Below are 26,896 nucleotides of genomic sequence, written 5' to 3' on the forward strand. Positions count from 1 at the left end.
TTTTATGCTCTTTCCTTTATTTGTTTTTCATCCACCATTGGATGTGAGTGTGCCCTATACTGTTGTGTAATATTTTTTATGTTGATCGTTTTGGTATCTCATGGGTCAGAATTAGACTAGTAACGAAGTGCGGATCAAATTTTGAAGTTGGCAAGGCACTAAGGACATGATCGGAATTACCTGATTTCATTTGGGTTTGGGCCAAAATTTTGAATTAACTTAAAAAGGCATGTATCTCGCATGTGCCATCGAACCTATTTTTAACTCGCGACTGCCTAACCAACATCATCGTCCCTAAACTTCCCAAACCCTAGTCGCCCCAACCTAGCTCGGGCCCACCCCTTATAAACTCGCGACTGCTCACTCACCTATACACATCACCACTCCAAATTTTTACAGTAAGCTTTATTTTCAACCCCCATTCCAACTAAAAGCCCTAATTTCATCAATCCCTACTCTAAATGGCTCGAGTTCTTAAAATCGTGCCGGAGCAAAATTTTCAAACCCTCTTCAATTTCGATCTATTTGAAGTGCACTTCAAGGCTGAGATTAGAAGAAGAGGATGGAAACCTTTGGTTTTGTTGGAAGGTGCGAGTTATTCTCCCTCTCTCACTCTTTCGTTTTATAACCATATGCAACGAGGGGAGGATGACCACATCATGGTTGTTAGGGATGACCACACGTTTGAGCTTACTAAGGTGGTGGTGAGTGAGGCTCTGGGGATACCTCTGAAGGTCTATACTCAGATAGAATAGTCCCCAGACAATAAGACCATCGATGTTATGATGGCAGGAACGTTTCTCGAGGGTAGGAAAAACCCCACGTCACACTGCGGGTTTCAGAACTTGATGCGAAGGAATCAGTTGGCAATATCTCAGTGGACAGCCTTCAACTTGATAAGCTCAGCCAAGCCTTCTAACATCGGTAAGGCGATGCTCCACATCCTGTGGATTCTTCAAGAGTAGAAGAACAACTTCAGCATTGCCACCTTTGTTTGGGAGCAACTCTACAAACCCAGGAGGTCCACTGCCCTTCCACCAGTGCTGGTCACTAGGATCACACAGCACTGGGGGTTCGATGCTACAGACGCTTCAGTGGAGGTAAGAGACGCTACTAGAGGTCCTATCTATGCCCACTGCGTCCAAAAACTCTGGCATCCACCTGCAACCAGAGCCACCGAGCAAGCATACCCTACCGAGCCTGTGGATTACTCTGCTGAAGGTGCCACTTGACAGTTCACTTAGCCCATAGACGGAATTCATTTCCTCCATGAGGGCCAGAAGATTCTACACTAGCACATCCACCACCTTAGGCAAGGTTAGCAAGTTATTAGAACGGCTCAACAAAACCTCAGAGAGGAGCAGCAGGAGTAGCAACGTTTCTAGAACAGTGTCACAAGAACACTGCAGAGCATTAGAGATGCACTTCCGCATAGCGATAGATACCTAGGACCGGATGTCAGCCAGGTGAAGGATCTTCTTGACATCGTGATAAGTCATGCACGGATTCGGACTAGGTAACTCCCTAGTGTCCGTATAGATAGTTTATAGTTTATATATGTTTTATTTTCAGTTGGTTTTCTTTTCGTACTTATGTATATTTATAACTAGTAGTGTAATTTTAATATTGTCTGCTTGTTTTATTTGTTTCTCTTTTGGAATTTGGTATATGAGTAGAAGGTAATACAAATATATGATGCCAAAATTTTCCATTTTCCATTTTTGTTGCATTAGATATGTTTTCAAAAATACAAAAACCCAAAAAGTTCATAGTAGAATAATTATCTCTAGTACAATAAACCATGTATTTCTCGTTCTATATCAAACAACCCATGCCCCAAACTTATTTGGGGGTGACATATTTTCATTGTGAAGAATAGAATACAGGTGTATCACCATTTTTGCTCATATTTCTATAGTAATCTCTTTCTTTATCTCTTCATATTTCGAGGACAAAGCATAATTCTATTTGTGGGTGGTATAGTAACATTTTGCAAAAAGTAGACATTTTCTATAGTAGTATATTTCTTCCTTTCTAAAAACAAATTCGAAAAAAGACCAAAAATATTTTTCTATTTAGTATTAAAAGTCTTGTTTCCTTTTTCCATGATGAATAAAAAGTTTAGAAGTCTCTTTATAGCAATAGAGTAAGGATTCATTCTTCGAACTTAGACTAATATACGTACAATAGTTTCTGTATCTTTTCATGAATGACATGCATAATCATTTAATTGTATATAGCAATGAGTTTCCGAGACCAAGCTATGTTAGAACAATTAAGTTACATATCCTGTGAGAATCTAGCCAAAAGGCTCATCTGAATGATTATTGAGTGATAACACAAAAGATGTCCGGATAGAAAGACCACACGTCCACTTGCTTGATCATCACGTCATATCCTAAGAGAGAATTTAGGCCCTTTTTGGATCGATATAGCCAAATAAACGTTAAAACCCCAAAAAGATAGTTTTTCCTCTAGTTACAGCTTTCGAGCCTTCACCAAATTCTAGAAGTCTTTTTATTCTTCACCATAAATCCTTGACTCGTCACAACACACAATAAAAAGCTTACCTAATTGACGAGTTGAAAATTGGATGGATATCAGAAAAAATAAAAGAAAAGAAAAGAAGACCTTGTACAAAAACAGATCAGTTAGTTGCTTCGAAAACAAAGAGAAGAAAAGAAAAAACCATCAAAAACCAAAACTCCAAAAAAATCAAAGGAGTCAAAAATCGAATCTCCCAAAAGTTCAAAATAAAAAATGAGACAATATCAGAAACAAAAGAAAAAAGAAACAAAAGCAAAGTTAGAACTCCCAAAATTTTCAAAATTATATGGAGTCACAAAGCCAAAGGACTAAAGAATGAATCACAATTCGGAAGCAAAGAACAAAACAAGAATCTTCTCTAGTTACAAGTATCTTGAAAACCTAATTTCTCAACTTATCATATTTTGATTTTTCCCTTCCTTTTTCTTTCTAAACCATCACCCTAGCCCTGTAACTCCTAATAAAATACCTCTAGCTTAATTAGGAATACGATGGTGTGATAGTAAGTGGCAAGTGTGATCAATCGACCTCGGTTTCCTTTGGACGTCATTCATGTAAGTGAGAAATATAAATGCCGCTACATTTGAGAGAGACATGCATAAGTGACTATGGGCATTAGCATTGATGCAAAAAACTTAAATTCTTTTTTACATTCTTTTTTAATATAACTTAACTTACCAAGCAAAAAAATATATATATCTTTGAGCAAGCCCAATAAGGAGCTGCTAAAATGGTGCTACATGGGATTTTTACCTTGTCAGCTGATAAACACAAAAAGTGTAAACTAGATATCAGTGTTAAACACGAATATCTAATCTATCAAATCTTGTGTTTAGATCAATTTCCTACTCTCAAAAACATATCAATGCAATATACAAGTACGGATTTCATTCCACACCTAAGCAATAAGACGATAACTAATTCAACAAGTTCAAATCAAGAAGAAACAAAGATAAGAGTAATTTCTGAGATGTGAATTTACTATTACGATTATAATATAAATTTAAATTCATACTAACTTAAACTATATAAATATGAGAATCAAATATGGAAATATATATATATATATATAGGGAGGGATAGAGACACATTCTTATGCGCACATTATAGCCACATTGTAAATTAATTCAAGCAAAATCATGGACTTAAAAGTTGAATTAAGGGTTGATTTTTTGTAGATATGATCTCCTCACCATAGAGAACATGCTCACAAAACTTTAGCTCATTTAAAGAAGTCTAACATTAGAACATGCTCACAAAACTTTTATACCGTTAGATAAGAAATTCAAAAATGAACACAAATTTTTAAATAGTTAGACATATGATATATATATATATATATATATATATATATATATATATGATATATATATATATATTTTATTTTATATTTATATACAATATAAAATATATATATGTATATTTTTGGTTTGAGATTCACAAAAAAACTCTAGACATTTTAGTTCTTTAAAAACTGATGCGTAGCACAGGACACATGCTAGTATATATATATGGTTTGGTTACGTAGACAGCCAAAAACGAAACAGCCATCGAACAGCCCATACACAACCGTTCATCCAAATCTTAAATCAGAAATCAAAGGCCGAAATCTAAACGTATCGAAATCATATTTACGAAGGGTTTTCTCTCTCCTCCTCTCCTATTCCTCTCTCCAGCACCGAAATCATTCCAGCAAATTCAACCCATTTCAGCTCCAAAATTAACCCATTGCAGCTCCTCCAAAATCGAATTCTCTAAATTCAACCCATTTCAACCTCCAAAATCAATCCACTTCCGCTTGTTGCCCTCGCTGTCTCTCTCTCTGAAACCCCACTTCCGTGAGTTCTATCTTCCTTTTTCTCTCACTTATAAAATTCTAAATTTCTATTTGTTGAAATGCCTAACAGAACTTGCTAAACAGGAAAGTGCAGAGTGGGCCATAACTTCAGTCTTACATGACGCAACTGTCGTCGTAATTCATTTGAGTTGCTGATAATGGGAATTCTCCGAATTTTTTATATATATTTTGCATTTGTTTGATTTATTACGTGTTATGATGTAGGCTGGTTCGGGTGCTGGTGCAATGCTAAGTGCAGTTCATGGTTTCAATACAGGTATTACTGTTTGCGGTTTATATCTACTTGTGGATGTTGGCATTTTGCAAAATGAAGATACATATTAAAACATTTTCTTTTTCGGTCCTAGGAATGCCATTTGTTCAGAAGTATGTAAAGGGGCCTAAGTGGCTTCCTCTAGTTATTGGGGTATGCTGACTTCTACACAAGAACAGATATATAAAACTCTTTGTTGTCGTTTTTTGGGAAGTTATAGTTTGTTTCATATACTAATTGAAGTACAGATTTACACATCTTACTCACATAGATACAATTACAAAATTACTTCTCCCAAGTAAACGGTTGCTTTATCAATGCACTAACACAATTATCTTCTCTTGAACAACTTCCTCCATTGCTCACATTTTCCACTGCTAGTGCGGCATTTGGAGGTATGCTTATCAACTATTGTACTTAAGTGATCACATTGTTTTGTTGATTCTTTTAGATGGCTCATGCTGTTATTGCCTCACTATTGTGTATTTGATGCAGTTCCTTGTTTTTTGGAACTTTAATACCGTTATACCTTTTGAAAAAGTTTTTTGTTGTGATTCCAATAAAAAGAAAGACTGATGGAAAGACTGAGAGAAGTGTGAGGTCTTGGACTGCGATGATAGCGGGGTATGTTCAGTGTGGGAATCCGAAAGAGGCGATTCATATGTTACTGACATGGCCTAGAAGCTGCTGGGGGAACACCTAATGAGGTCATTGTTGTGGTGGTATTAGCGGCTTGTGCGGATTTGGGTGCACTTGATCTTGGTAGGAGAGTTCATGAGTATTTGAATCAGTTTGTAATACTTTGATTGACATGTATATCAAATGTGGTTGTTTAGAAATTGCTCGGGATGTCTTTTATGAGATGAAAGAACGAACGGTTGTGTCATGGTCGGCTATGATTGGAGGATATACAATGCACGGCCAAGCTGAGGAAGCCCTGAAGCTTTTCTCTAAGATGTCTCGTATTGGTATTCGACCAAATGGGGTGACCTTTATTGGGCTTTCGCATGCTTGTAGCCATATGGGATTAGTAGATGAGGGCTGTGGATTTTTCAGTAGCATGACTAGATATTATGAGATTATTCCTCAGATTGAGCATTACGGTTGCATGGTTGATCTCCTTAGTAGGTCAGGGCTCCTTCAAGAAGCCCATGAGTTCATTAAGAACATGCCTATCAAGGCCAATGGGGTTGTGTGGGGTGCCCTCCTTGGTGGATGTAAAGTTCATTAAAATGTGGAGCTGGCTGAAGAAGCTATCAAGCACCTCAAGTTGTGGCACTTCGAAGGCTTGTTGCTTCGAAAGCTTCCCTGTATTGGTTGTATATCGCAGCATTACTGCTGTCCAGCAACAAGTTTTCGAAGTGCCACAACTTGGAGGGGAGACAGGTCAGCTGATGTATTACGTATTGCTAGCTGGTTCTCAACGAGATCATGAAGCAAATGGGAATCTGAGGATCTCTAAGTAGTAACGGGTTTGCTGATTTGTACAGTGGCACTGTGGCTGCCTTCAATGTAGTGAAGATCGGGTTGGAGCAGGAAGAGTCTATGATGAAGGCTACTGATTTTAGTTTGAAGCTAAAGGAGGAAATGGTTGACGAGTTGATTGGCTGTGTTTCCTGGATGCGTATGTGCAATAAGGAAATGAACAAAGCAATTCAAAAGTTTGTTGACACGATCAATCTCATTGCGGGGAGATCTTAAAGGCATGGGATAGTTTGTTGCTAGCATGGGAGAACTAAATCTTTAAAAAAAGTTGTGTTTATGCGGCTTAGGAGATATTTAAGTATCTTTATCTTGAAAATAGTTTTTAAATTATGCTGAATGAATGCTTTTGTATCTAAAGTCGAATTTTCACTGCACCGGGTCCATGTCATGCGAAATTCATTCTCCTGTTCCAGATTTAATAGCGAGATTGATGTTGCCTACAGCTAGTACTCAAGTATAAATGGGAAACCAAATTGAGGATTACTAATCATTTCGACAAGTCATTGATAGATTTGATCAAATTTATTCTCTATTGTATTCTACGAGGAGATCCTAAAATTCAATGTATAAAACCTACTTCCAAATTTCAGTTTGAGGCAATTCCATTATCAATCATACAACTTAGATTCAATAAAACAGCCTAACTATTTTACAGTCAATTAAAGTTTTATATGCAGTTAGCTTACGATCGTTGGATTTTCATACAATCTTGGTTTCTAAGCAAACACCTTATATTATTTCAGACCAAAAACTGTTGCTGAAACCAAGTACCAAAAAACAAAAGAAGACTATCATATACTAAAGAAATTCCAGCTGACAGTCATCAATCTGGATCCCAACTGAACTAGCATCGCTCAAAAACTTTCTTGGCGAGTATGACCAAAACAACCTTCATCTTACAACCTGAGCTGTATCATCTTCACCGAGTTGCAGTTGGTGTATCAGTGTATGTTTGACATGGCAACATTGTACTAAATGATTGTATACAGATCTTAACTGAAATGCATTGCGGAGATCCTGGTTTCCAGGATCCAATTGCGGAGCGGCAGCAAACTCTAAGGCTGCTGCATCAAACTTCTGCATCATTCATACAATATAAAAGAGGAGAGAAGACATGTCAAGCACACATTCAAGAAATTTATGAACCAAATAATTAAATTGTAAAGAATGGTCATTTGAAGCTTGAATTGGAACAAAGAGAATATAATGCTTGCAGAAAAACTGACGACAGATTCAGAAAGAATGGACTATGAAATGTGTCATTCCCGGGTAATCCCTGCAAAATCATTGCATGGATACCAAACACAACCAATTTCCATAAATGTCCAATGGCAGGATAAATATGAACATATCTTTGAACGGAAAGGAACCACAAACCACCTAGCTGCTATATACAAAGTTTTGACTGGACAACTTTACCAGCAAATCTATAATATATTTAGTCTCATTTATACAACCTAAGAAGTAAGAAATAAGAATAGATCATATAAGATACAAATATATTTAGTCTCATATATGCAACCTAAGAAGTAAAAATTAAGAATAGATCATATAAGATACAAATATACATACTTCCAGTATACTCCACGCAACACCTGCCCTGTAGTGTGCTTTTGGCCAGTCAGGCTTCAGCATTACACACGTCATGGCATCTTCTAGAGCCCTGTTCCCATTTTTCTGACGGGCATAACAAAGACCCCTATTGGATAATAATGTTGCATTGAGAGGGTCTTTCAATATAGCCTAAAATAAAATAGACAAACACAACCTAAGTTCAGATAAATAAGTGGCGGAATTTGGAATACAACAAGCTTATGACTAAAATGAGATTCTAACACAATACTTTGGACCAAATACGTGCTTGTTATCAAGCCCTACATTGAGAATGAGTTCAGGCATATCCAAGAAGAAGTACTCTAATGAGTGACAAGAACAAATTTAGGCATGCCTTAGCTGTAACAAAAGTGACTTCATTTAGTTTTTGTATTCCCTCAACAGTGCATTACAGGCAGTTGAAAATAAAACATGCGAGGATACTTTTGTGTACCAAAAAGTTGCTGCGAAATAATCATTTTTTCGGAAAGCATCTTCCTCCTTTGATTTTGCCTCGGCTACCTTCTCCACTACCACGAGCTCCCACTACACGAATAAAATGTATCGAAAAAAAATTACTCAAACACTGTAAATCATGTCATTTAAAAATTCCAGTGCAAAAACATTTAAAAGGCGCATTGAGTTGTTGCCCTTTGGCGATGCTTAACAAATTAATCAAACACAGTGAAGTCCCTAGCCATACATAGTGAAAGCCATGAACTTAATCCCCTTTGCCCTAGAAATTTATAGAGGCACCGTGTAAAACACCATACAACACATTTCTAACTTAACTTTAGTGTATGTACGAACATTCAAGCATAAAGGATCTGATTTCCAAAAGAATTACCTGTGTTAGGTGACTTAGGTCTAGCTCCTTACTGAACCACTTTGATTGATCTGCATTGATTGGAATCGTATTAGCATTTGATGGAATTGACAAGGAAGGACATAGAGTCACTAACATTTCTAACTTAAGCCAATACGATATGTGCCTTTTACCACCACCCTCTCTGATTTTGGAGGTTGAAATGGGTTGAATTTAGAGAATTCAATTTTGGAGAAGCTGCAATGGGTTGATTTTGGAGCTGAAATGGGTTGATTTTGGAGCTGAAATGGGTTGAATTTGCTGGAATGATTTCCGTGTTGGAGAGAGGAATAGGAGAGGAGGAGAGAGGAAACCATTGGAGAAGAGCAACTAAAAAAATACTAAAATTTTGAACCAAAAAAACACTAAACCAAAAAAACACCAAACAACTTTAGGAGCAACATCAAAAACACTAAGCAACTACGCCAAAACCGCGCCATATAGCCCACGCGGTTTTGCCAAAACCGCTCCATAGAAGCCCATCTTACAGGTCCAAGCCCACGCAGTTTTGCCAAAACCGCGCAGTTTTCCAGAACTCGAGCTCTTCAAATGATAACACTGCAGTTAAAACTCGCAAATTAGTGGCTATTGCTCTACCTTTGGTTCGACATCGTCTAAGTTTATTGCGTCAGCAAGAAGCGGAGTCTTCTTATAGACCACATGGTGGTTTGAAGAAAGAAAGAAAATATAAGCCTCGTCAGTACGAGGCAACACTAGCTCGTGTAAATGCTAACTACTTCGGCGCAAATCCTATATTTCGTGACCACGACTTTCGACGCCGATTTCGTATGGGTCAGTCATTATTTACTCGTATTTTCAATCATCTTAATCATAATGTACTATATTTTCAACAAAAAGTTAATTGTGCGGGTAAGTTTGGGATTAACCCAAAAATAAAAGTAATTGCTGCTATACGAATGCTTGCTTATGGGACTGCCGCTGATCTAGTAGATGATATGTTACATGTTCTTGAGCCAATTTGTTCATGAATGCACGCGCTTATTTTTGTGATGGAATTATTAGAATTTTGGAGGTGAATACTTTGCGAAAACCAAATGCCGCAGATATTCAACGTTTGCTTAAAGAGTCTGAGGAACGCGGATGGCCTGGAATGCTAGGAAGCATTGATTGCATGCACTGGCAATGGAAGAATTACCCATCCGCGTGGCAAGGGTCTCACACTGGCCATAAGCATAAACCAACAGTGATTTTGGAGGCAATTGCCGGCGTGACGCATGGATTTGGCATGCTTTTTTTGGAATGGCGGGTTCTCACAATGATCTTAATGTGCTTGACCGCTCACCAATATTTGATGATATAGTCAATGATGAAGCTATTCCTTGTAACTACACTGTGAATGATCATCATTATGATATGGGCTATTACTTGGCTGACGGTATTTATCTTAATTATGTCACCTTGATTCAAACGATTGCTAAACCGACTATTGCACAAGACAAACATTTTGCAAAGAAGCAAGAAGTCGCTAGAAAAGACACATAAGCGGCGTTTGGTATATTACATCGTGTTGGGCTATTTTAGCGAATTCATGCAGGTTATGGTATTTGGAGAACATGGCTACTATTATGAGGGCTTGCATTATTTTACACAATATGATTGTGGAAGATGAACGCGAAATGGATATCCCGTATTATATTCGATTTGGAAATACCAAGTAGAGAAGGTGCTCCTGAAGATGAACGCCACTTTGTTCTATCTCGTTAGGCATCTGGTGTCGAGAGGGTTCGTTCAAAAGTTGTTCATGATAGATTGAAGAATGACTTGGTCGAGCATTTGTGGAGTAGGCGTGGGCGGACTTGATTTCTATTTTTATTTGCACTTCATTTAGACTTTGTGTTTATTTATCGTTTCAATTTCTATGTATTTGTGTCCCAAGTTTATTTCTATGTATTTGTGGTTTTATGAAAGAATTTCTGTATATGAGAATTTTGAAAATACAAATTTTTTTTAGAATGATAAAAAGTACCAACTTTAAATGAAAAGAAAATATTCAATTAAAGTACATTCTAATTAAAATTAAAATACAAACTTAAATTAAAGTATGTCATTAATTAAAGAGGTTTGCTTCCATGCACAGGCATTCCAATGCATTCCAATGTGCACTAATCTCAGCCCCACATCTGATTTTTGTTGGGAAATCCATGATCCACTACAAACTTGTTAACCGGATAAACTGGTTTGGAAAAAAAACAAATACATGAAATACCAAATTTATCCAAAAACTAATCCCAACCTAATAACCATCGTTCAAATTGGAAAAATTGGAAAGTGAAATAAATACTTCGGTATTTACTTCGGGCTTGTTCGAAAAAAAGAAAAGGAAAACAGTTAGCGCCAAACTCTCCAGTTAGCAGCGCCAAACTCTCATTCTCTTTTCGGGTTCATCTCCACTAAACTGAGTTCATCTCCATTGTTTCTCTTTTTCACTATCTTCTAAGAGAAATCCCTGTGATTTCAAACTGGATTGGGCATCTCTCAAATACTCCTTCAAGACTCCTTCAGGTTTGGATATGAGTATTTAGTAATTTAGGCTTAGTTCATGAAATTTTTCTATGGATTGATTAGTGAATTAATATCTAGTTTCAAAATATCCATTATTTACATATGGTGGTGCTTGGTCTTCAATGGCAAACACAAGTTTTTACATGTATATTTTGGTTCAATGGTTTGCTTTTCTTGCTTGTTTATGACTTTCACACATATATCATGGTTTCCTCTATATAAATGCACCGATGCCATCGAGAATCCGCGAATTAAATGTGCTAGGCGAGAGTACTATCTACTAAGGCTAAGAGCAGTTGATCGCTACTAGACGATGTCTTGGCAATGCCCTAACCCCCGCCTGTTGGCCCAAACAAAAGCATATTAGATAAGAAACACTTATTTTATTGATGAACTTGGCCTGTTCAGAAATTTAAGTGTAGTAGTAGTTATCTTATTGCACTAAATTTGTTTGTAAACTCTTGAGATGTGAGAGCGAATGGGGGATTGCAAAATTGAGTTAAAGTAGGTACCGATTATAATCTAGAATATTTATGTGATTGTGCTAAAAGTGTGTATAGTAATAATGTGATCAAGTGAAAAAGAGTTGAGAGATCTGAACCACGATGCTTCATGGCAAAAATGTGAGGAAATAAATGAGCAAGTGGTGAGAAAAAAAGAATTATTAGTTAGAAATGTGATTCGGCATAGGCATACGGAGAGGGAGGGTGGATCAGTTAAACAGTGTACCAGTGTACCAGTTAAACTGATTTACTTTCATCCTGATATCACTGCTGGCATTGTTAGTCGATCCTATAATTTTAGTGGCACACATGACACATGCAAGAGTAGAAACAATCCTTGAGACCAAAGAAACTGAATTGTCACTTTTTCTAGCATAAATGTAAAAAAAAAATGATGTTGGAACAGTATTACCTCCTCTTTTATAGTTATGGAATCACATCTTGAAAGAACTATAGTACTATACAACGTAATAACGAGAGAAGTAGTGATAGTTTATAAGTAGATTCCTGGCCTGGCCGGATTGCCAATTATGTAGGTATTCTACTCCTTGAAAATTGAAATTGATCATATTTTCAATTCTAGGATTCAAGACATGTAAATATTGAGCTCCATAGGGAGAGTTTAATCACATATTGAACTTGCTTATCTTCTTATGTCACATAATAAGGAGAGTTTAATTTTATTGCTAGTTTCTTTTGACTTGCTTCCGTTGCTTAAATTATCGTTACGCATTACTCACCTTCACCTTTTGTCCCTTCATGACACAAAGGTGAATCTTTTAATTATTTATTTGTGAACCTAAAATGCTATTGTCTGTTTTATTTTTTATTTTAAAATGAAATTTTAACTTCAAATTAACGTTGCTTCACGTGTATACTCTTTGTTTGTTGTTTATTTTATTTTCCACTTATAGTGCAAGAAGTAATGAATGCATATTTATATTATTACCATATTATAGTGATCAAGTGATGGTGGATATCTCTAATGAAGACAGAGATTGGGCTACAAATATGTGTAATGACGCATGTCCGTATAAGGAAAGTGATTCTTCAGACACCGAAATAAATATTATGGAAGGTTCAACCAATGTGAGTTTGGAAGACGAAGATGAATCAGATGACCATAGTGTTAGTGAAATTGAAGGTTTTGAAGGACAGTCAAATGAAGCAGATGCAAGAAGTGAACAAACTAATGAGAATGATTTCGATCTATTCAGTGGTAAGTTGGGAGGGGAAGATCTAGATGAAAATGCAATCATGTTTTCAATGCGTTTTAAAACCAAAGAACGAGGCATTTGAGTTCTACAACGAGTATGCCAAGGTTGTTGGGTTTAGTGTACGCATAAAAGGTGTTTACCGATTTCATAAAGATATCCCGGTTAAAAGAAATTTTGTGTGCTCGTGCCAAGGTGAGAGAGAGGTGAAATATTTGAATATGGAACACAAAAGAAAACAACGTGAGTTATCTAGATGCAAGTGTCTTGCGATTTTTGAAGTGATTTTTGATATTAAATGCAATATGTGGGTTGTTAATAAGTTTGTTGCTGAACACACTCATCCACTTGTGCCTTATCCTAGTTCGATATTTGGTCGCTCACATAGAAAGATGGGCAGTGAAGATGCAGCTTTGGCAAAGAGTCTAATTGATGTGGGCATTAGACAATGTCAAGTGATGGATTTCCTTGTTTATAGGGCTGGCCAGTTTTGTAAAGTTGGTTACATAAGAAAGGATTTGTATAATTATATGACCAGGATGAGGAAAATTTATTATATGAATGGAGATGCTAGCACACTTGTTTCCTGCATGAAAAACAAGTCGAAGATTGATCCAGAATTTTACTACTCATACGAGCTGAATGAACTTAGCCAATTGGTCAGATTGTTCTGGGCAGATTCGACGTCTCGTGCAGATTACAGCTGTTTTGGTGATGTGTTATTGTTTGATTCAACATACCGGACAAATCAATACAAAATGCCAATTGTCGTATTTGCTGGAGTGAACAATCATAGACAAACTATTGTATTTGGTTTTGCAGTTATGACTAGTGAGTCAGAGCAGTTTTACATTTGGGCGTTAGAGCGTTTTCTTACAACGATGGGCGGTAAGGCACCTAAGTCGGTCATAACAGATGGTGATCATGCAATTCGCAAGGCTATTAAAGCTACCTTACCTAGTGCTAGACATCGCTTTATGTGCTTGGCACGCTCGAAAAATTGTATTGACAATGTCCGTCTCGGGTTTCAAAGGGACTTTTGTTCACTCATGTTTATGAAATGTTCGGAAGAAGAGTTTGACCAAATGTGGGAACATTTGTTAGAAGCACACCCAGTCCATGACCATGAGTGGGTGAAGAAGATATACAAAAAGAGGATGAGGTGGGCGGAGGCATATCTCGAGGCGATTCTTTGGTGGTTGTAGAACCAACCAACGTTGTGAAAGCATGAACTCGTTATACGGCTTCATGTAAAGCCCGGGTTTAAAAATGGTTGAGCTCTATGGAAAAATGGAGCTAGCACTTGAGAAGATCCGCACCGCGGAGCACGAAGAAGAAGTTATTACTCGACAACCAAGCCGGTAATTGTGACCCACCTGACTGAGTATGAAAATCAGGCGAATTCCATCTATACACGGGCGGCTTTTAATGTGTTTAAGATGCAATTGCAGCAAGAGGCATTGTACATTGTTGATTCAATAACGGATCATCAAGGTGACAATATTCGTTACTACACTTTGTATCGTCATTTGTATAGGCACTGCAAGTCTATTGTGGAATACAATGTTGTTGATAAAAAAGCCAAGTGTTCTTGTGGTCTATTTGAGTCATTTGGTTTTCCATGCCGACACATAATTTCCGTCTTAGAAAATGAAGATGTCGTTGAAATACCCTCTAGTTGCATTTTATTGAGGTGGACGCGACATGTGAAAACAGTCATTCCTACTGTTACTTCAGTTAATGTTCATAATGAAGCAACTTCTGCTATTTGTTATAGTGAGCTTATGGGGATTTACAAGAATATTTGTTTGAAGGCCTCCAAAACTAAAGAAGCTAGTGAAGAGTTCAAAGATTTCCTACATTCTTATCTTATGTCAAAAGAGATCCCATCAATCCCTTTGAAGAAAATCCTCAAGTTCGTTGAGGAGCCATCGATACTCAGAGATCGGCCCACTTAGAACTCATCGTGATCCACCCCAGGTAGCACCTAAAGGTCGACCAAAAAGACTTAAAGGACACAATGAGACAAGGAAGAAAAGTTGTGGTGAATGTGGTGTTGTTGGGCATACAAAACCCACGTGCCCAGAATTACATCGAGAAATTGGGGGTAACTAGTTATGTTCACCGCTTTAGTTTTTCCAATACAAGTATCTATATTATTGAAGAACTATAATTTTTAAACATGTTGCGTTGCTAGTACTTCTATTTTTTTTTAATAACTACAATGCTATGTGTATGTAATAGGTCTAAGTACAAACTCAAAACGTGTGAGGAAATGTGCTCAATCAGCCGATTTGAGCGAAGAAGAGGAGATACATTTTACGAGTGGTAGGTACTGCCATTTGCTCAATTTTGGTTTCCAAAGCTCAATATAATTCTCAATTTTTGTTCTAATATAGGTGCGTGTGGTTTTGTTGCTACGGAGAATTCTGATAAAAGGAAAGAAAGATCTCGAATCAGCAGGTGTGGAAATTGCGGTGAAACAGGCCATACGAAGACTACGTGTACATGGCCTAAACCTCAATCACAAGGTAGGTACTGCATATTGAGTAGTTATATTTGGAAGGTTATATCCTGAACTATGTATATACTTATTTAATATTAGTATTTTCAAAATCTTAGTATTTCATTATTGAATTTATTGCTTGAATTCTTTTCAAACAGCTTCTTCTTCTAAGGTTCCAACAGCTCCTCCGCCTTCTCAGGTAATTACATTTATCTTCTAGGATATATTTTCTCACCAATCGACCATATTTACTAAACGAATGTAAACTCAGAAGGCATTAACTGTGTTGTATTTGTTTTTGCAGGGTGATCAGTAGTGAGATTAGATGTTGTTGGGAAGGTCTCCAGAACTGGATGAGGTTTTAGGATTGCCAGAGTATTCGGTTTCTGTTGGATAGTTTTAAGATTTTGTTCCACGAAAGAGATGTATCGATGCATTTGGAGTACAGGGAAGAAATGTGGAGAATCCTTGATAGTAGAGTAGTACCTCCAAGGCTTTTCATTAAGGGGAGATATATTGGTGGTGCAGACGCTGTTGTGACATTGCATGAGCAAGGGAAGTTGTTGCAGTTATTAGAAGGATTGCCGAGGGATCAGTCCACCAGTCCACCAGTCCGTGTGACGGGTGTGGAGGAATGTGCTTCATATTATATTATAATTGCAATGGAAGTCGTAAAATTAGTCCAGATGGGAGTGATGATGGCTTGTCAGTTCAGTGCCCACAGTGCAATGAGAATGGGTTGCTTGTATGCCCAATGTGCTGCTGAGCGATGTCTGGAGCCTTAGCCGTTTATGGTGAGCAAATGTCGTCTTCTGTACATTTAACTTTTAGTTTCGTTTATTTGCTGGAGCTGTTTGTGTGACCAAATCTTTTTTCGTTTGAAAAATTTATCCGATGAGGTGACCTACAGTATAAAGATTGAAAGGAGAAAGAAAATGGCAAATAAAACAACCATTTATACGATAATACCTCGATTCCATTCAGCCACCTATAATAATCTCCCATCTGAATAGGAAGTGCTTGAGTGGGATATCTCTCAACTCCTCCCCACAGCGACCAAAGTGAATGAATCCCTTCATTATTGTTATCTCCTAATTCCTTCACCCTTGATCCGTTACTGTCTTTTATTTTAAGTTCTTTGTTGACCCTTGAATGTTACAAGCCTTTTGGAGGTCTGACAATCTTGATTATCTTACAGTTTTTAAGCTTGGCATGCATATACCCTCTCTAAGTTGTTTTCTTAATTGCAGCGTCTGTACCATTGGCATCCAAGTGATGTGAATGGAATACTAACGTCGATTCTGGTTTTTTTGTATTACTTCATAGGTACGTTGTTTTTCTCTCACGTCTTCATTTTTGTTTAAATGAATGATCAAAATTCCTTCAGCAAAGAACGTGTACCTGATAACAAAAAACTTTTAGAAATTTCTATGAATCTAAGGTTCCATCTTTGTGATGTTCACCAGGTTCATCCGTACCCTCAGCTTATGTGTTATGGATTATGAGGGAATTGCCTCCTGCAGTTGCAGTTGATAGTGAAAGACAATCGAACATAGTGACCTTCATGAGTGACACAACAGTGGCGATGCATAATTCTCAGCGCTGGACTTCTGCGACTTCCTCCCAGAATCAGGTTTTACATGTTAGCTTTAGCGCCCCGACTTAGTTATTCTAGTTAATTAGTTATGTTTGAAGCACAAACTGACCTAACTTGACATTTTGCAGGCATCAAGAGCAAGTCCCATCTAAATGAGCATTATATACGTGACAAATTGTTTTCCCAAACTTCTTGGAGGAAACGTGCCAGGTGCTTTATCAGTAAATGTTTCTGCTTACAGTGGAAATGGTGAGGCTGGAGTAGTTCAAATTCCTCCATGACAAGCATCCAGACGACAACTGCAAGGTTTTAATCGTGGCCTTGCACCATGCTTCTTGGCATTTTGCTCGTGTAAATAGCTACAAATTTCTGGCAGTTGGAAAAAAAATACTAGAGCTGTTTTGGAGTTATCGGCTTCACGTCATTGTAAATCATTTGTGTAAGTTTCCATCTAGTGAGGAACCTTGCGTCCAAAATATGGGCTGTTTCGGAAGTGCTTGATCCTGATTATCTCGGCTAGTCAAATTGCCGGTTCTCTAGCTTAGTCGCCTTGTTAAGATTGAAAATAAAAATCTCTTGCAGTAAACTGTGGTCTGGAGTAAAGAGACCAACTTGACGTCCTCCGCTCTCGCCATCATTTTCTGCAGAAAGTTGATATGACGTGCAGGGATCAGATTTTGGGCTAAAAAAATTGGGAACCTTTCAGGCAGCAGATCCATGTGGCATGAATTTTTGGTAAGAGAAACATCTTTGACATAAAGAAAAACAATGTAGGTGATATCAGTCGTCAAACTTGTATGCAGATCTTGCTTGTGGTTGTACTCAATTTGTGATACATTTTGTTTTCCACTTTTCTCCATCATCAGTTACAAGATATCAGCATTACTAAAGCTGTGACAATCCCCATAGAAAACCGATGTGTTTGTGCACTCTGTGTCGTTCCATGGGATCTCTATTGTTACTGAGCATATGTATATGACTTAGTTTTGTAGCTGAATCTTTTCTATTAATTTAGCCAAGCCCCGGCTGTTTACTAGGTCTTATGAGTATTCTCATAGTTCTTCCGCTACATAGAGGTATTACTGGTCTGTGAGGGAAGTGGTGTTACTTATATTAAATATTCTTTAAAAATTAAAACTAAAGCGATGGAAGTAGGGCCTATAGCACCTTATCATCAAATGCAAGATCCCTTCAAAGTATATATTGTTATGTTATTCCGTTCTTTAGTTTAATTATTTTGTTTGACAATTTCTTGGATGCTCTAGGCTGAGCTAAAAGTGATGCGTGAAGCCGCACAGTGGAGAAGGCTGCAAGGTTAGCTGTTTTCTGCTGGTTTTATTGGGTTTCATTAGATCTTTTTCTTTGTAACTTTTACTATATAGCACGCTTCTCCTCCATTTTTGTTTTCTAATTACAATATGAGACACCAGGATCACTCTACTCACATATAAGAAAGGGTGTATTGTGTTTGTTATATACATAGGTGATGTGACCAAAATAAACTAACTAAATTTTCTTAGAGTACAAGAGGTTTCAAAAGGTTTGAGCAGCACGTAAAGTATGTCATAATTTTACCAAAATGTAGTTTTGTCCATTTATTAACCTTACAAACGTTAGAACAAGATCTAGGAGTTATGAGGATTCCCATCAGTAAGACGTTCTTTGGTCTTAATTGGTGCGGCTTCGCTAAGAAATCAGAAGCTTTGTGTGTACCTGAGAGGATAGGGGTAAACTTTGGCTTGCTTTTGTATAGTGGCTGTGGGACTTCTGGACTTGGATCTAGAACTTGGTTGAGATCAGGTGGGGGGAAGAAGGAAGGAACAATATCAGGAGTAGTTTAGTGGATGTGGGGAGGCATGTCCATAACCAACTAGGGAAGAGGACAACAATGAGGGGTCTTCCTTGAAAAAAGATATGGGAAGTTGAAACACCTGTTTCAGCTAGTTTTTGAAAAAAAGGCTATACATTGTTCTATCTCTTCATAGTTGAATGGCTGGACATAGGTTGTGGATTTTCTGCTCATATTCTTCCTGTTTTCTCGGGAACTAAAGCTTTATGCTTTTGCGGCAGAGAAAGCGATGGCGTTTGTGGATGACCGCAACACTTATAAAGCTTTGCTAAACATGAAGGTTATTTAGTATGATGGAGAAGAGGAGGGGGAGTGGACGAGGACTGATTATGTACGTGAGAGGCAGCATGGAAGTGGGGTGGGAGGGAGAGGGTGGGGGGTGATCTGACTTGCTAGCTGCAGTGCTGATTTTACCACATTGGTGGTGGTGTTAGCCCGTTTGCCCCTTTTTCTGTTTTGGCTTTTTCGCATTTAAGTATTTCTCGCGTGTGGGTGTACTGCGGTTGGGGGTTCTGGTCCTTGAAAAAATAGCATTTGGCTATTGATCTTCCAAAGATACATCAATATATTAACTTTTATTGATGATAGGAAGGTGTCAAGTGGCGTGCTGGTTAAAACTTGGGAGGTTGTGCCCAAGGTCTTAGGTTCGATTGCCACCTTCACCGGGGAAATGAGGTTTTAAGTGGATAAGTGAATAAAGTTCTAACTATCAAAAACAAAAAAATGATAATAGGAAAAAAAACTGTTGTTGGACAAACTGCTTTTGGATCTTGGTTTTTTTAGTTCTTATGGAGATCAAGGTAGTTGTTGCGAATAGATCCAGTGTTGAGTTCTTAAATAAGAGCTGACCAACTATTTTGAGGAGGTTGCCAAACAGAAGGTAGACCAGCCTCATTCATTGCAATATTGGACGATACATAAACATGCCAAAGGCTTGGTATAGAAAGGAGGGGGTGTTTAGAGGTTCATATTTGGGACAACTGCATTTAGGATAGCGTAGTACTAGTCTAGATAATTAAGGGAAACCCTATGGAGATCACATGTGCTCACATAGACTACTAGGAGCATCTCCAGTGGGTCATTTAGAATAGCTAGACACAGGCATATAGAGATCTGGATAAAGGCATATAGAAAATTGATGTATCAAAAACAATGGCTTTAGACCTTCAGTAAATGAAATGAAGGATTGTGTGTAAGCTTTCACAATTGCAGCTTTTAGTCCTCCAGAAATTTTTCCTCGCACTGCAACATGTTTTCTCTTCAGAACTATTTTATTTATTTGTACTTTTTCGCCAATATTTTGTGCAGACGGTGTTTTTTCAGCCAGGTGTTACTGTCCATTCTGCTACGTCTTTTAGTCGGACTAATAAAGAAGGTCGAGGCAATACTAGTGTTTGGACAGATACTCCCGAGGACAAAACCCAGAAAGCAAAAATGAAGTAAGTACATTTCTTGGTGCTGATTGTGTTAATATCCTGTGGTTCTTTACTTTAACATGTTCTGAAAGTTGTTAGTAAATACATCTATTTCTGTATTGCAGCTATTTAGAGGCTTAGAATGAAGCCGCAGCACTTGCTTCCAATGAGGAAAAGAAAAGAACTAGTTCTGATGCAGATTTGGTGGACAAATACAATATCACCAAACGTTCTAAATCATTGGTGGAGAAGCACCAAGAAGAGTCAGCTAACCGCCGAAAAAGAAAGTCCAAACAGGAGAAAACGAAGGAAAAAGACTTAAAAGAGCAAAAAGAGGAAGAATGGGTAGGGAAACACCCTTGGAAGCCTTGGGATCGTGAGAAGGATCTGACAGCAGGACGACAGAACGTCAATCTTGATTCAGAGAATATGGTCAAAGGATTATCTTCACGATTCTCAGGAGGGAATGTACAGAGAAATTTATTGTAGGTGAGGAGGATGACTTTTGTGCTTTATGGTTAAGGCACTTCAGGACATGCAATGTTGGACTTCACCAGCATGTCTCGCAATCAGCCTCAACTGTGTTTCGTAAGGAAAGGAAAGAAATAATGCCAATTCGTTAAATTATGTATACTATGTACTAATCTGATGTTGTAGACATTTCAATTCAGTGTAAAATCAAGTTTTGCAGTGAAGATATTTAGTACTCAGCCATGCTTCTATATCCATTGCGGGTCTGAAGATTATAGTGTTGGAAGGTTGACTTCATTGATAATATTGAGTTACGTTCTTTTACACACAAATTGTGCAATTCAAATTTCATACTTTACAGGAATGAACTTTATGTTTTTGGTCTGGAAAGACAATCTGTGACATTATATGTAGCCTACTTCCCGTCTACCTGCCTACCACATCATGCCAAGAATTCTCTGTCATTGAAAGTGTTGTCAGCTGCGAAAGTCAAGTATATCTTCCTGGATGCCACGCGAGTTGGCCATTCCTCCTCCAGTGATGCTTAAAAAATCACTTTTCTCTATTCTAGATACTGGTGCAAGTCTTCCCCTTCTAACTTGGCTGCTGCCCTGAAAGAACTAAGACCACAATAAAAACATATCAATAAACAAAATGATCTAATGCTCAAAATAGAGCTATATGCTAGTGAAAATAATAATGAACGACACACTTCACCTGATCGAGAGTATCATTCTTCTGCTGTTGCAACAAGAAATTTGAGCATTTGCCGCCATTGTAAGGGATAGAACCAGAAGCAAGTAGCTGGGAGGCGTTGCTCAATCTCTGCTGATGATGCTGACAATGTTTTAGACTCCTGGGGTCTAAGAAGCTCACGTCGTGTCCCATGACATCAGATTCACCCGGGAATTAAAAGAATAGGGAGGCAGCGCATGGAGGAACCAGCAGCTTGTACCATTCTTACATTCTTTAGGAATTGGAGGTGTGGTGTTGGACAAGATCGATAAAGTTTCTAATATTAAGATAAATATAGTTTACTTAGGACCGTACAAATAAGGTTATGATTTGGGGAATCCATTATCCGGTATAGGGAATCAGCTCATATGAGCTGATTAACACGACACACTGCGAGGAGCACTCAAATGAGATAATTAGCACAACATATTATAAAAAATAAAATACAAGTGCTGTATATGCACTGGCAACATATAACAAGAGACATTACTGATCCACAGTGGGAGAGCTTGCTCCCCTGATTCGTTCATGTTGTCCGTAGTATTCTCAGTTGTAAGAACAAACTTTCAACGCACGTGTTCATGTCGTTGTTAGATAGACTTTACCTAAACCAAAGGAGGAAATTTCAGTGACAATGCAAGTGCAACATAACTAACTACAATTAAAAGGTAAACATGTAGGGGTATAGCAAAAATAAAGAATCCATCAAAACAAATAGCACATACCTAGCCGTTTATCCTTACTAAGCAATTTTAAATTCAGCTTAACCAATGATTGGACTTCACACTTTGCACCCTTGTCTTTTGGAGCTTAACCAATAAGGTGACCCCAACCTATATTAAAATTTTGGAGCTCTTACATAGACCTTCGCTGCTTTGTCCTCCTCAACAATATTCAAGAGTGTTTCATCCAGAGGAGGTACAAAATAACAACACACTTGCTGAGTGCTTAAACTAACTAAGAGAAAGTTCTGATATACACCTCTGGACTGCCTAAATTAACAAATCCTGGAAACATATCTGATATACACCTTTGGACTGCCTAATTATTTTGAAAATTCATATGCAAATCATTCTTACCTCAACCTCTCGATTATTCAAAATGCTATTTTCAAGAATGGTGCTTCTGCGGAACTTCTCATCTGTGTCATCTGAGAATACAGTTGTGCTGTTGGTATTGGCATCACTGGGTCCGACGCTACCATATCAAAGTCATAATTCAAAAACCAAACAGTATGCGATTAGCAGACAACACGAGGTCAACTGGCAGAGCCTGTACATTCCCGTTCTTTTTCAAAAACCAAACAGTACACAGAAGCAGAAAGACCCAACCGAACGTCAAAAAATAAAATAAAAATCACATGGTTGAAAAAACCAACCATTTTCCGCCTTCTCCGCATGTGAGTCCATAAGTTCAATAGCTCATTGGTGCGTAATGGCTTAACAAGATAATCAGCTGCTCCAAGTTTCAAGCACTTCACAACAACAGAAACCTCATCTTGAGCAGACATCACTGAGCGAGTCAAAAGGATAAGAAAAGTGAGAATCAGTTCACATACATGCAAAGATAGCACATACAATATCAAATTGAACTTAATGATGATAGGAATCCGCCGTAATTATTCGTCACGCATAATGTACTTTAACAGCTTTAAGCCTTTGGTTACCGGAAGGTCAACTTCGACAAGTATGATATCGATATCAGGCCCCTCTGCATTAAGAGCATCAATCATCTGTCTGGGTGTCCTCACTGAGGTTACTGAAAGGCACCAAATATAAAATGTCACAAAGAAGTCCCTTCCTACGAAAGCAAATAAAATGTGATCGTACATGCAGTCTGAAAGTATATACTAGAGAAAAGATTAAGAGATGTGGAATCCTCTCAAAAGAAAGAGTTTATACTAAAGCTTGTATAATAATGAAACCATGGGAAGAGGAAACCACCATAAGAGTAATTGAGAAAAATACCAAGAAACAAAAACTCTGAGTGACTTCTCTTTCTCCAAAATACTTGCTTCCGTTTTCAGAGCAAAAGACCCATGGACAAACAATAACCAAAGTTGAATGCAAACAGCCAAATGGCTTACCAAGAAGAATTGATGCCATGCAAATAGTGACCAATATAAATATGCAATGATCTTGAAGAACCTCCAGCCAGAAGGTTGGGAACCTGTAAATTTTAAAATTTGTAAATCAAAAGAAATAAATACTTGCTCCAAGAATTGAAATTTAACTCCTCAGGAGATAATAATTAATTTGATGAAGTCAGTTCACTGAACCTTAATTGCCAAGCATAAAACAAGTTTATCTGCGTCCTAGATTAAATTATCTATGGCAGTGCTTTCAGGGTCATTCGTAGCCACTCCCAACTCATGACAAACAGCTTTCATGCCTTCAAGCTTCAACAGACTGCAGCAAGTAGAGTCAGCGCATTAGGAAGTTTTTCTTTCATGCCCATGACTTCAGAATTGTCCATGCGCCACAATACACAAACAGAAAAGACAAAACCACCTGTATCTAATCTTGACAGATTGCAAAATATTATAACTTAAAGTAATACAATTGTGCTTAAAGGAAGCTAAGCTGATTGGCCACCCTCTTTCATTTAATTAGGAATTCAAAATCTGGTGCTTCTCAGGTCAACAAGAACATAGTTAGAACTATTTTCTCTCATTTATATTAAGTAACACAGGAAAGGTTAGTACAGATATAACTTAAACCTCAAAGCAATTTGGAGTTCTTTGTCTTCAGGATCCCGCCTCAAACCCTCAGAGAATGCATTTGCTGCCAAGTTGAATTTCTGCACTTCCGCAGTATAGATTAGCAAATCCCCAGTTGAGATATGAGCACATATTTTCAAGGATGATGGAAAGATTAAGAAAATTCACTCACTTTTAGTGTGGCCCATGCAACTCCTTTCCTATAGTACGCCTCCAGCCAGTCAGGTCTTAGCTTTATACATGCGTTGAGAAAGCTGTGGAATGCAATTGGATTAGGATTTGATTGGAGGCAGATTCCTATGCTGCAGTGCTAGCGAGTAATGGTGGCTCTATTACAATGGACCTGTAGAAACAGCAGGAATGATAGCAGGCAACAACCTGTAGAAAATATAGTAACAAGGAAAACAGGGTTCTAATACATCAACACTAAAGAAAAACTATAAACAAACAAAATAACTCAAATTCAAAAATTATAATATTGTGCTTATTGACACTAATGAAAGACCACTAAAGAGGACTATCTGTCCAAACACCTAGTTGAAATAAAGACAACATGAACTAGAAACTTCTCTACACCAACGAAATAAATTTTAAGAAACCAAAACAAGGAAGTAAAACTGCTCCTATCCAATCCATCAAACTCCACCACTACCACGCTTTTTCCCTCGGGATTCAGGACTTGTACCAACAATCTTCTTGTATGCATCAAAGTGTGGTTGAAAATACGTTTCCCAATCACCGTTAGTAGGATAATGATAGTCAAACCAAAGCTTCGCAATTTCTGGCATCGGATAGTTTGTTTTGAGCTTGAGCTTTAACATTTTGTTCTCGACAAGCCCAATACTTATAACATTAGGGCCATTTTTAGGGATAGCTGATCTCAGTGGGAGAAATGTGACGGACTTTGCCTTTGAGAAAAAGACAACGGCAGTATGATATTTCGAAGCTACAAGATAACCAGCTTCAGGCATCTTCATAAATTCATCCATACCAGATTTTGAAAGGTTCTCCACACAATTTTTAAACCCATGAACACTGAACATCTTTACATACTCTTGCTTAAAGCAACTCAACTCTACCAACAGATCTGCTTGTACTTTTATCCAATTCTCTTTACGATAACCCAATGCTAAAGCCAAGGCCATAAAACCACCGGTTCCATCTCCCATTGGTTCTTTAATATCCAAAGTGAATGGCCTCACAACTTCTGGAACTTTATCCATATAGTGAAAGTAGCAATGAGTATAGGAAGGTATTTCAACATCCCCGAGATACTCTACCTATAAAAAACATCTCACTATTCAACAATTTTTTATTTTATTAATTCCTACTTAATCATAAAAATCTTTACACGAATTTACCTTCTCTTTTCTTTTCATTGCCTCCTTCATTAGTCTAGGAGTGACGAGTGAAGCATCGCTAGCACCTTGATCTGTAATATTTGCATCATTTGCAAATTTCTGTTTTCTTTTAATCAACTGAATTCTTTTCTCAATATTGTTGATATGGGACACTATGCCAATAAAAGCCTCATCAAGGTACTCTTTTATTGCATACAAATTCATCTTTAGACCAGCCACCTCCTCCTCTAGTCGATCCATTGGAATTTGGAAATCTAAGAGAAAAAATAAATAAAGAAACATTTAGACCTAGGACAACATCAGCATTGCATATACTATCTAGCTTAATTTTTAGCAATCAGAAAAATAGTTAACTAGTTACTCTATTTTCATACCTTATTGAAATTTTCACGGGGAATAGTGAGCTAAGTATAGTCTATCTTTAACTCTTAGACTAGATTCGTTTATGTCGGGACTAACATACACGCGACCGAAGTTGCTTGATTTCCGGGTCACTTTTCTAGTCTCAAATTATGCTTATGAAAACAACCTTCCATCCAAATATAAATTAGGGACTTGTTTAAAAGTGAGACAAGATATGTTAACATAAATAAAGGCTCTCTTTAAACAAATTACAAGAGTACTACTCACATTCTCTCAAATCAATAACCGAAAGGAACAAGATTCAAAGATAACATCATTCCGCAGACAGCATGTTGAATTCCCAAGAGTTCATTGACATAAGATCGGTTCGGACTAGAGACTACAACATATAAAACTCAACTCAAAAGCATATGAACCAATTACCATGGTCAACGTCTCTTGTCAAATTGGTCACTATAACATAGACAACAAACTAAAAACCACTTACGTAACTAGATTACATTTTTGGGTAATATGCTATGGTCTTGCATGCATGAATATCAGAATAATTGCAGAGAATAATTGATAACAGGTGTTCATTAACTAAACATGAAGAACTAAAGCATAAAACATATAAAACATAGGATAGATTACCTTTTAGTGTTGACACGCGAGCTGAAAAATTGATGGTTGATGTCTCTAATTGGGAGGGGAGGTAATAAATGGAGCGGAAATAGAGAATGTGCAGTGGAGAACATTCGAAAGTGGAGGGGGGAAACATGGTGATCGTGGGTTTGGACGTGGTGTGTGGGGATCGTGGGTTTGGACGTGGTGTGTGTGGGGAAGCCGCGAAGATAAATTCTCGTATTTTTGTGAAGTTTTGAAATTTTGAAAATTCCGATAAACTGAAACAAAATTGAAAATTGCACTTCATCCGAAATGTGGGTAACGGGGCAAATCTACATGGCCCAATTTTTCCATATCTGTCGATATTCCCCCTCCCCTCCACACACACCCAAAACCGAAATATAACGGTCTATATCGATATTTAAGAGATTCC

General features: G+C 37.6%; 4 protein-coding genes and 1 long non-coding RNA gene across 16 annotated transcripts; 3 read left to right on the forward strand and 2 right to left on the reverse strand.

Moving 5' to 3' along the window:
- The first annotated feature begins 785 nt into the window (after nt 1-785).
- On the forward strand, nt 786-6,500 carry LOC147486870 (uncharacterized). Its single transcript, XM_086573878.1, has 6 exons — nt 786-924; nt 4,455-4,519; nt 4,610-4,661; nt 4,753-4,811; nt 5,008-5,053; nt 5,226-6,500. Exons 1-6 carry the CDS (start codon nt 786-788, stop codon nt 5,255-5,257), a joined length of 393 nt encoding a protein of 130 aa, XP_086430004.1. The 3' UTR covers nt 5,258-6,500.
- Nucleotides 6,501-6,790: 290 nt separating this feature from the next.
- Nucleotides 6,791-8,954, reverse strand: LOC147486871 (heat shock protein sti1 homolog). 2 transcript variants are annotated; one of them, XM_086571675.1, is made up of 4 exons: nt 8,584-8,954; nt 8,181-8,282; nt 7,716-7,886; nt 6,791-7,220 (listed from the first exon to the last, which is right to left on the reverse strand). In XM_086571675.1, exons 1-4 carry the CDS (start codon nt 8,698-8,700, stop codon nt 7,035-7,037), a joined length of 576 nt encoding a protein of 191 aa, XP_086427801.1. In that variant the 5' UTR covers nt 8,701-8,954; the 3' UTR covers nt 6,791-7,034. The 2 variants fall into 2 exon arrangements, with proteins under 2 accessions (XP_086427801.1, XP_086427802.1); XM_086571676.1 differs by lacking the exon at nt 8,181-8,282.
- Nucleotides 8,955-13,062: 4,108 nt separating this feature from the next.
- On the forward strand, nt 13,063-14,046 carry LOC147486872 (protein FAR1-RELATED SEQUENCE 5-like). Its single transcript, XM_086573879.1, has one exon. The coding sequence runs from the start codon at nt 13,063-13,065 to the stop codon at nt 14,044-14,046; it is 984 nt and encodes a 327-aa protein (XP_086430005.1).
- A 2,186-nt stretch (nt 14,047-16,232) lies between these two features.
- Nucleotides 16,233-21,002, forward strand: LOC147486873 (uncharacterized). Of its 2 annotated transcripts, XR_015201217.1 has the most exons (8): nt 16,233-16,519; nt 16,598-16,673; nt 16,814-16,980; nt 17,073-17,383; nt 17,527-17,679; nt 18,210-18,258; nt 20,102-20,232; nt 20,334-21,002. It is a non-coding gene; the product is annotated as an uncharacterized LOC147486873 (long non-coding RNA). The 2 variants fall into 2 exon arrangements; XR_015201216.1 differs by having other exon boundaries at nt 17,073-17,679.
- LOC147486874 (uncharacterized) lies at nt 20,958-26,747 on the reverse strand. Of its 10 annotated transcripts, none has more exons than XR_015201215.1 (11): nt 26,491-26,741; nt 25,495-25,748; nt 24,306-24,511; nt 24,134-24,213; nt 23,693-23,822; nt 23,501-23,583; nt 23,081-23,172; nt 22,793-22,926; nt 22,494-22,611; nt 21,397-22,019; nt 20,958-21,299 (listed from the first exon to the last, which is right to left on the reverse strand). XR_015201215.1 is itself a non-coding variant. In XM_086571068.1 (3 exons), the coding sequence occupies exons 1-3, from the start codon at nt 26,615-26,617 to the stop codon at nt 24,769-24,771; spliced, it is 1,026 nt and encodes a 341-aa protein (XP_086427194.1). In that variant the 5' UTR covers nt 26,618-26,747; the 3' UTR covers nt 24,569-24,768. The 10 variants fall into 10 exon arrangements, 1 of the variants encoding a protein (XP_086427194.1); XR_015201213.1 differs by having other exon boundaries at nt 22,140-22,611; XR_015201212.1 differs by having other exon boundaries at nt 22,140-22,686.
- Nucleotides 26,748-26,896: the final 149 nt, after the last annotated feature.

This window comes from Coptis chinensis, chromosome 7 (genome assembly GCF_015680905.1).
Source record: "Coptis chinensis isolate HL-2020 chromosome 7, ASM1568090v1, whole genome shotgun sequence".
Taxonomy (NCBI): Eukaryota; Viridiplantae; Streptophyta; class Magnoliopsida; order Ranunculales; family Ranunculaceae; genus Coptis; species Coptis chinensis.

Excerpts from the sequence above, each read along its gene's own strand:
- LOC147486871 (XM_086571675.1), bottom strand. The coding sequence starts at position 8,700 with ATGTTAGTGACTCTATGTCCTTCCTTGTCAATTCCATCAAATGCTAAT. Across the intron at positions 8,283-8,583 it reads ACCTAAGTCACCTAACACAG|TGGGAGCTCGTGGTAGTGGA; the intron begins GTAATTCTTTTG and ends TTATTCGTGTAG. Across the intron at positions 7,221-7,715 it reads TTGCGTGGAGTATACTGGAA|AAGTTTGATGCAGCAGCCTT; the intron begins GTATGTATATTT and ends TGAATGATGCAG.
- LOC147486872 (XM_086573879.1), top strand. The coding sequence starts at position 13,063 with ATGGAACACAAAAGAAAACAACGTGAGTTATCTAGATGCAAGTGTCTT.
- LOC147486874 (XM_086571068.1), bottom strand. The coding sequence starts at position 26,617 with ATGTTTCCCCCCTCCACTTTCGAATGTTCTCCACTGCACATTCTCTAT. Across the intron at positions 25,749-26,490 it reads TCGCGTGTCAACACTAAAAG|ATTTCCAAATTCCAATGGAT; the intron begins GTAATCTATCCT and ends TTTTTCTCTTAG. Across the intron at positions 25,414-25,494 it reads CAATGAAAAGAAAAGAGAAG|GTAGAGTATCTCGGGGATGT; the intron begins GTAAATTCGTGT and ends TGTTTTTTATAG.
- LOC147486870 (XM_086573878.1), top strand. The coding sequence starts at position 786 with ATGGCAGGAACGTTTCTCGAGGGTAGGAAAAACCCCACGTCACACTGC. Across the intron at positions 4,520-4,609 it reads TACATGACGCAACTGTCGTC|GCTGGTTCGGGTGCTGGTGC; the intron begins GTAATTCATTTG and ends GTTATGATGTAG. Across the intron at positions 5,054-5,225 it reads TGCTAGTGCGGCATTTGGAG|AAAGACTGATGGAAAGACTG; the intron begins GTATGCTTATCA and ends TCCAATAAAAAG.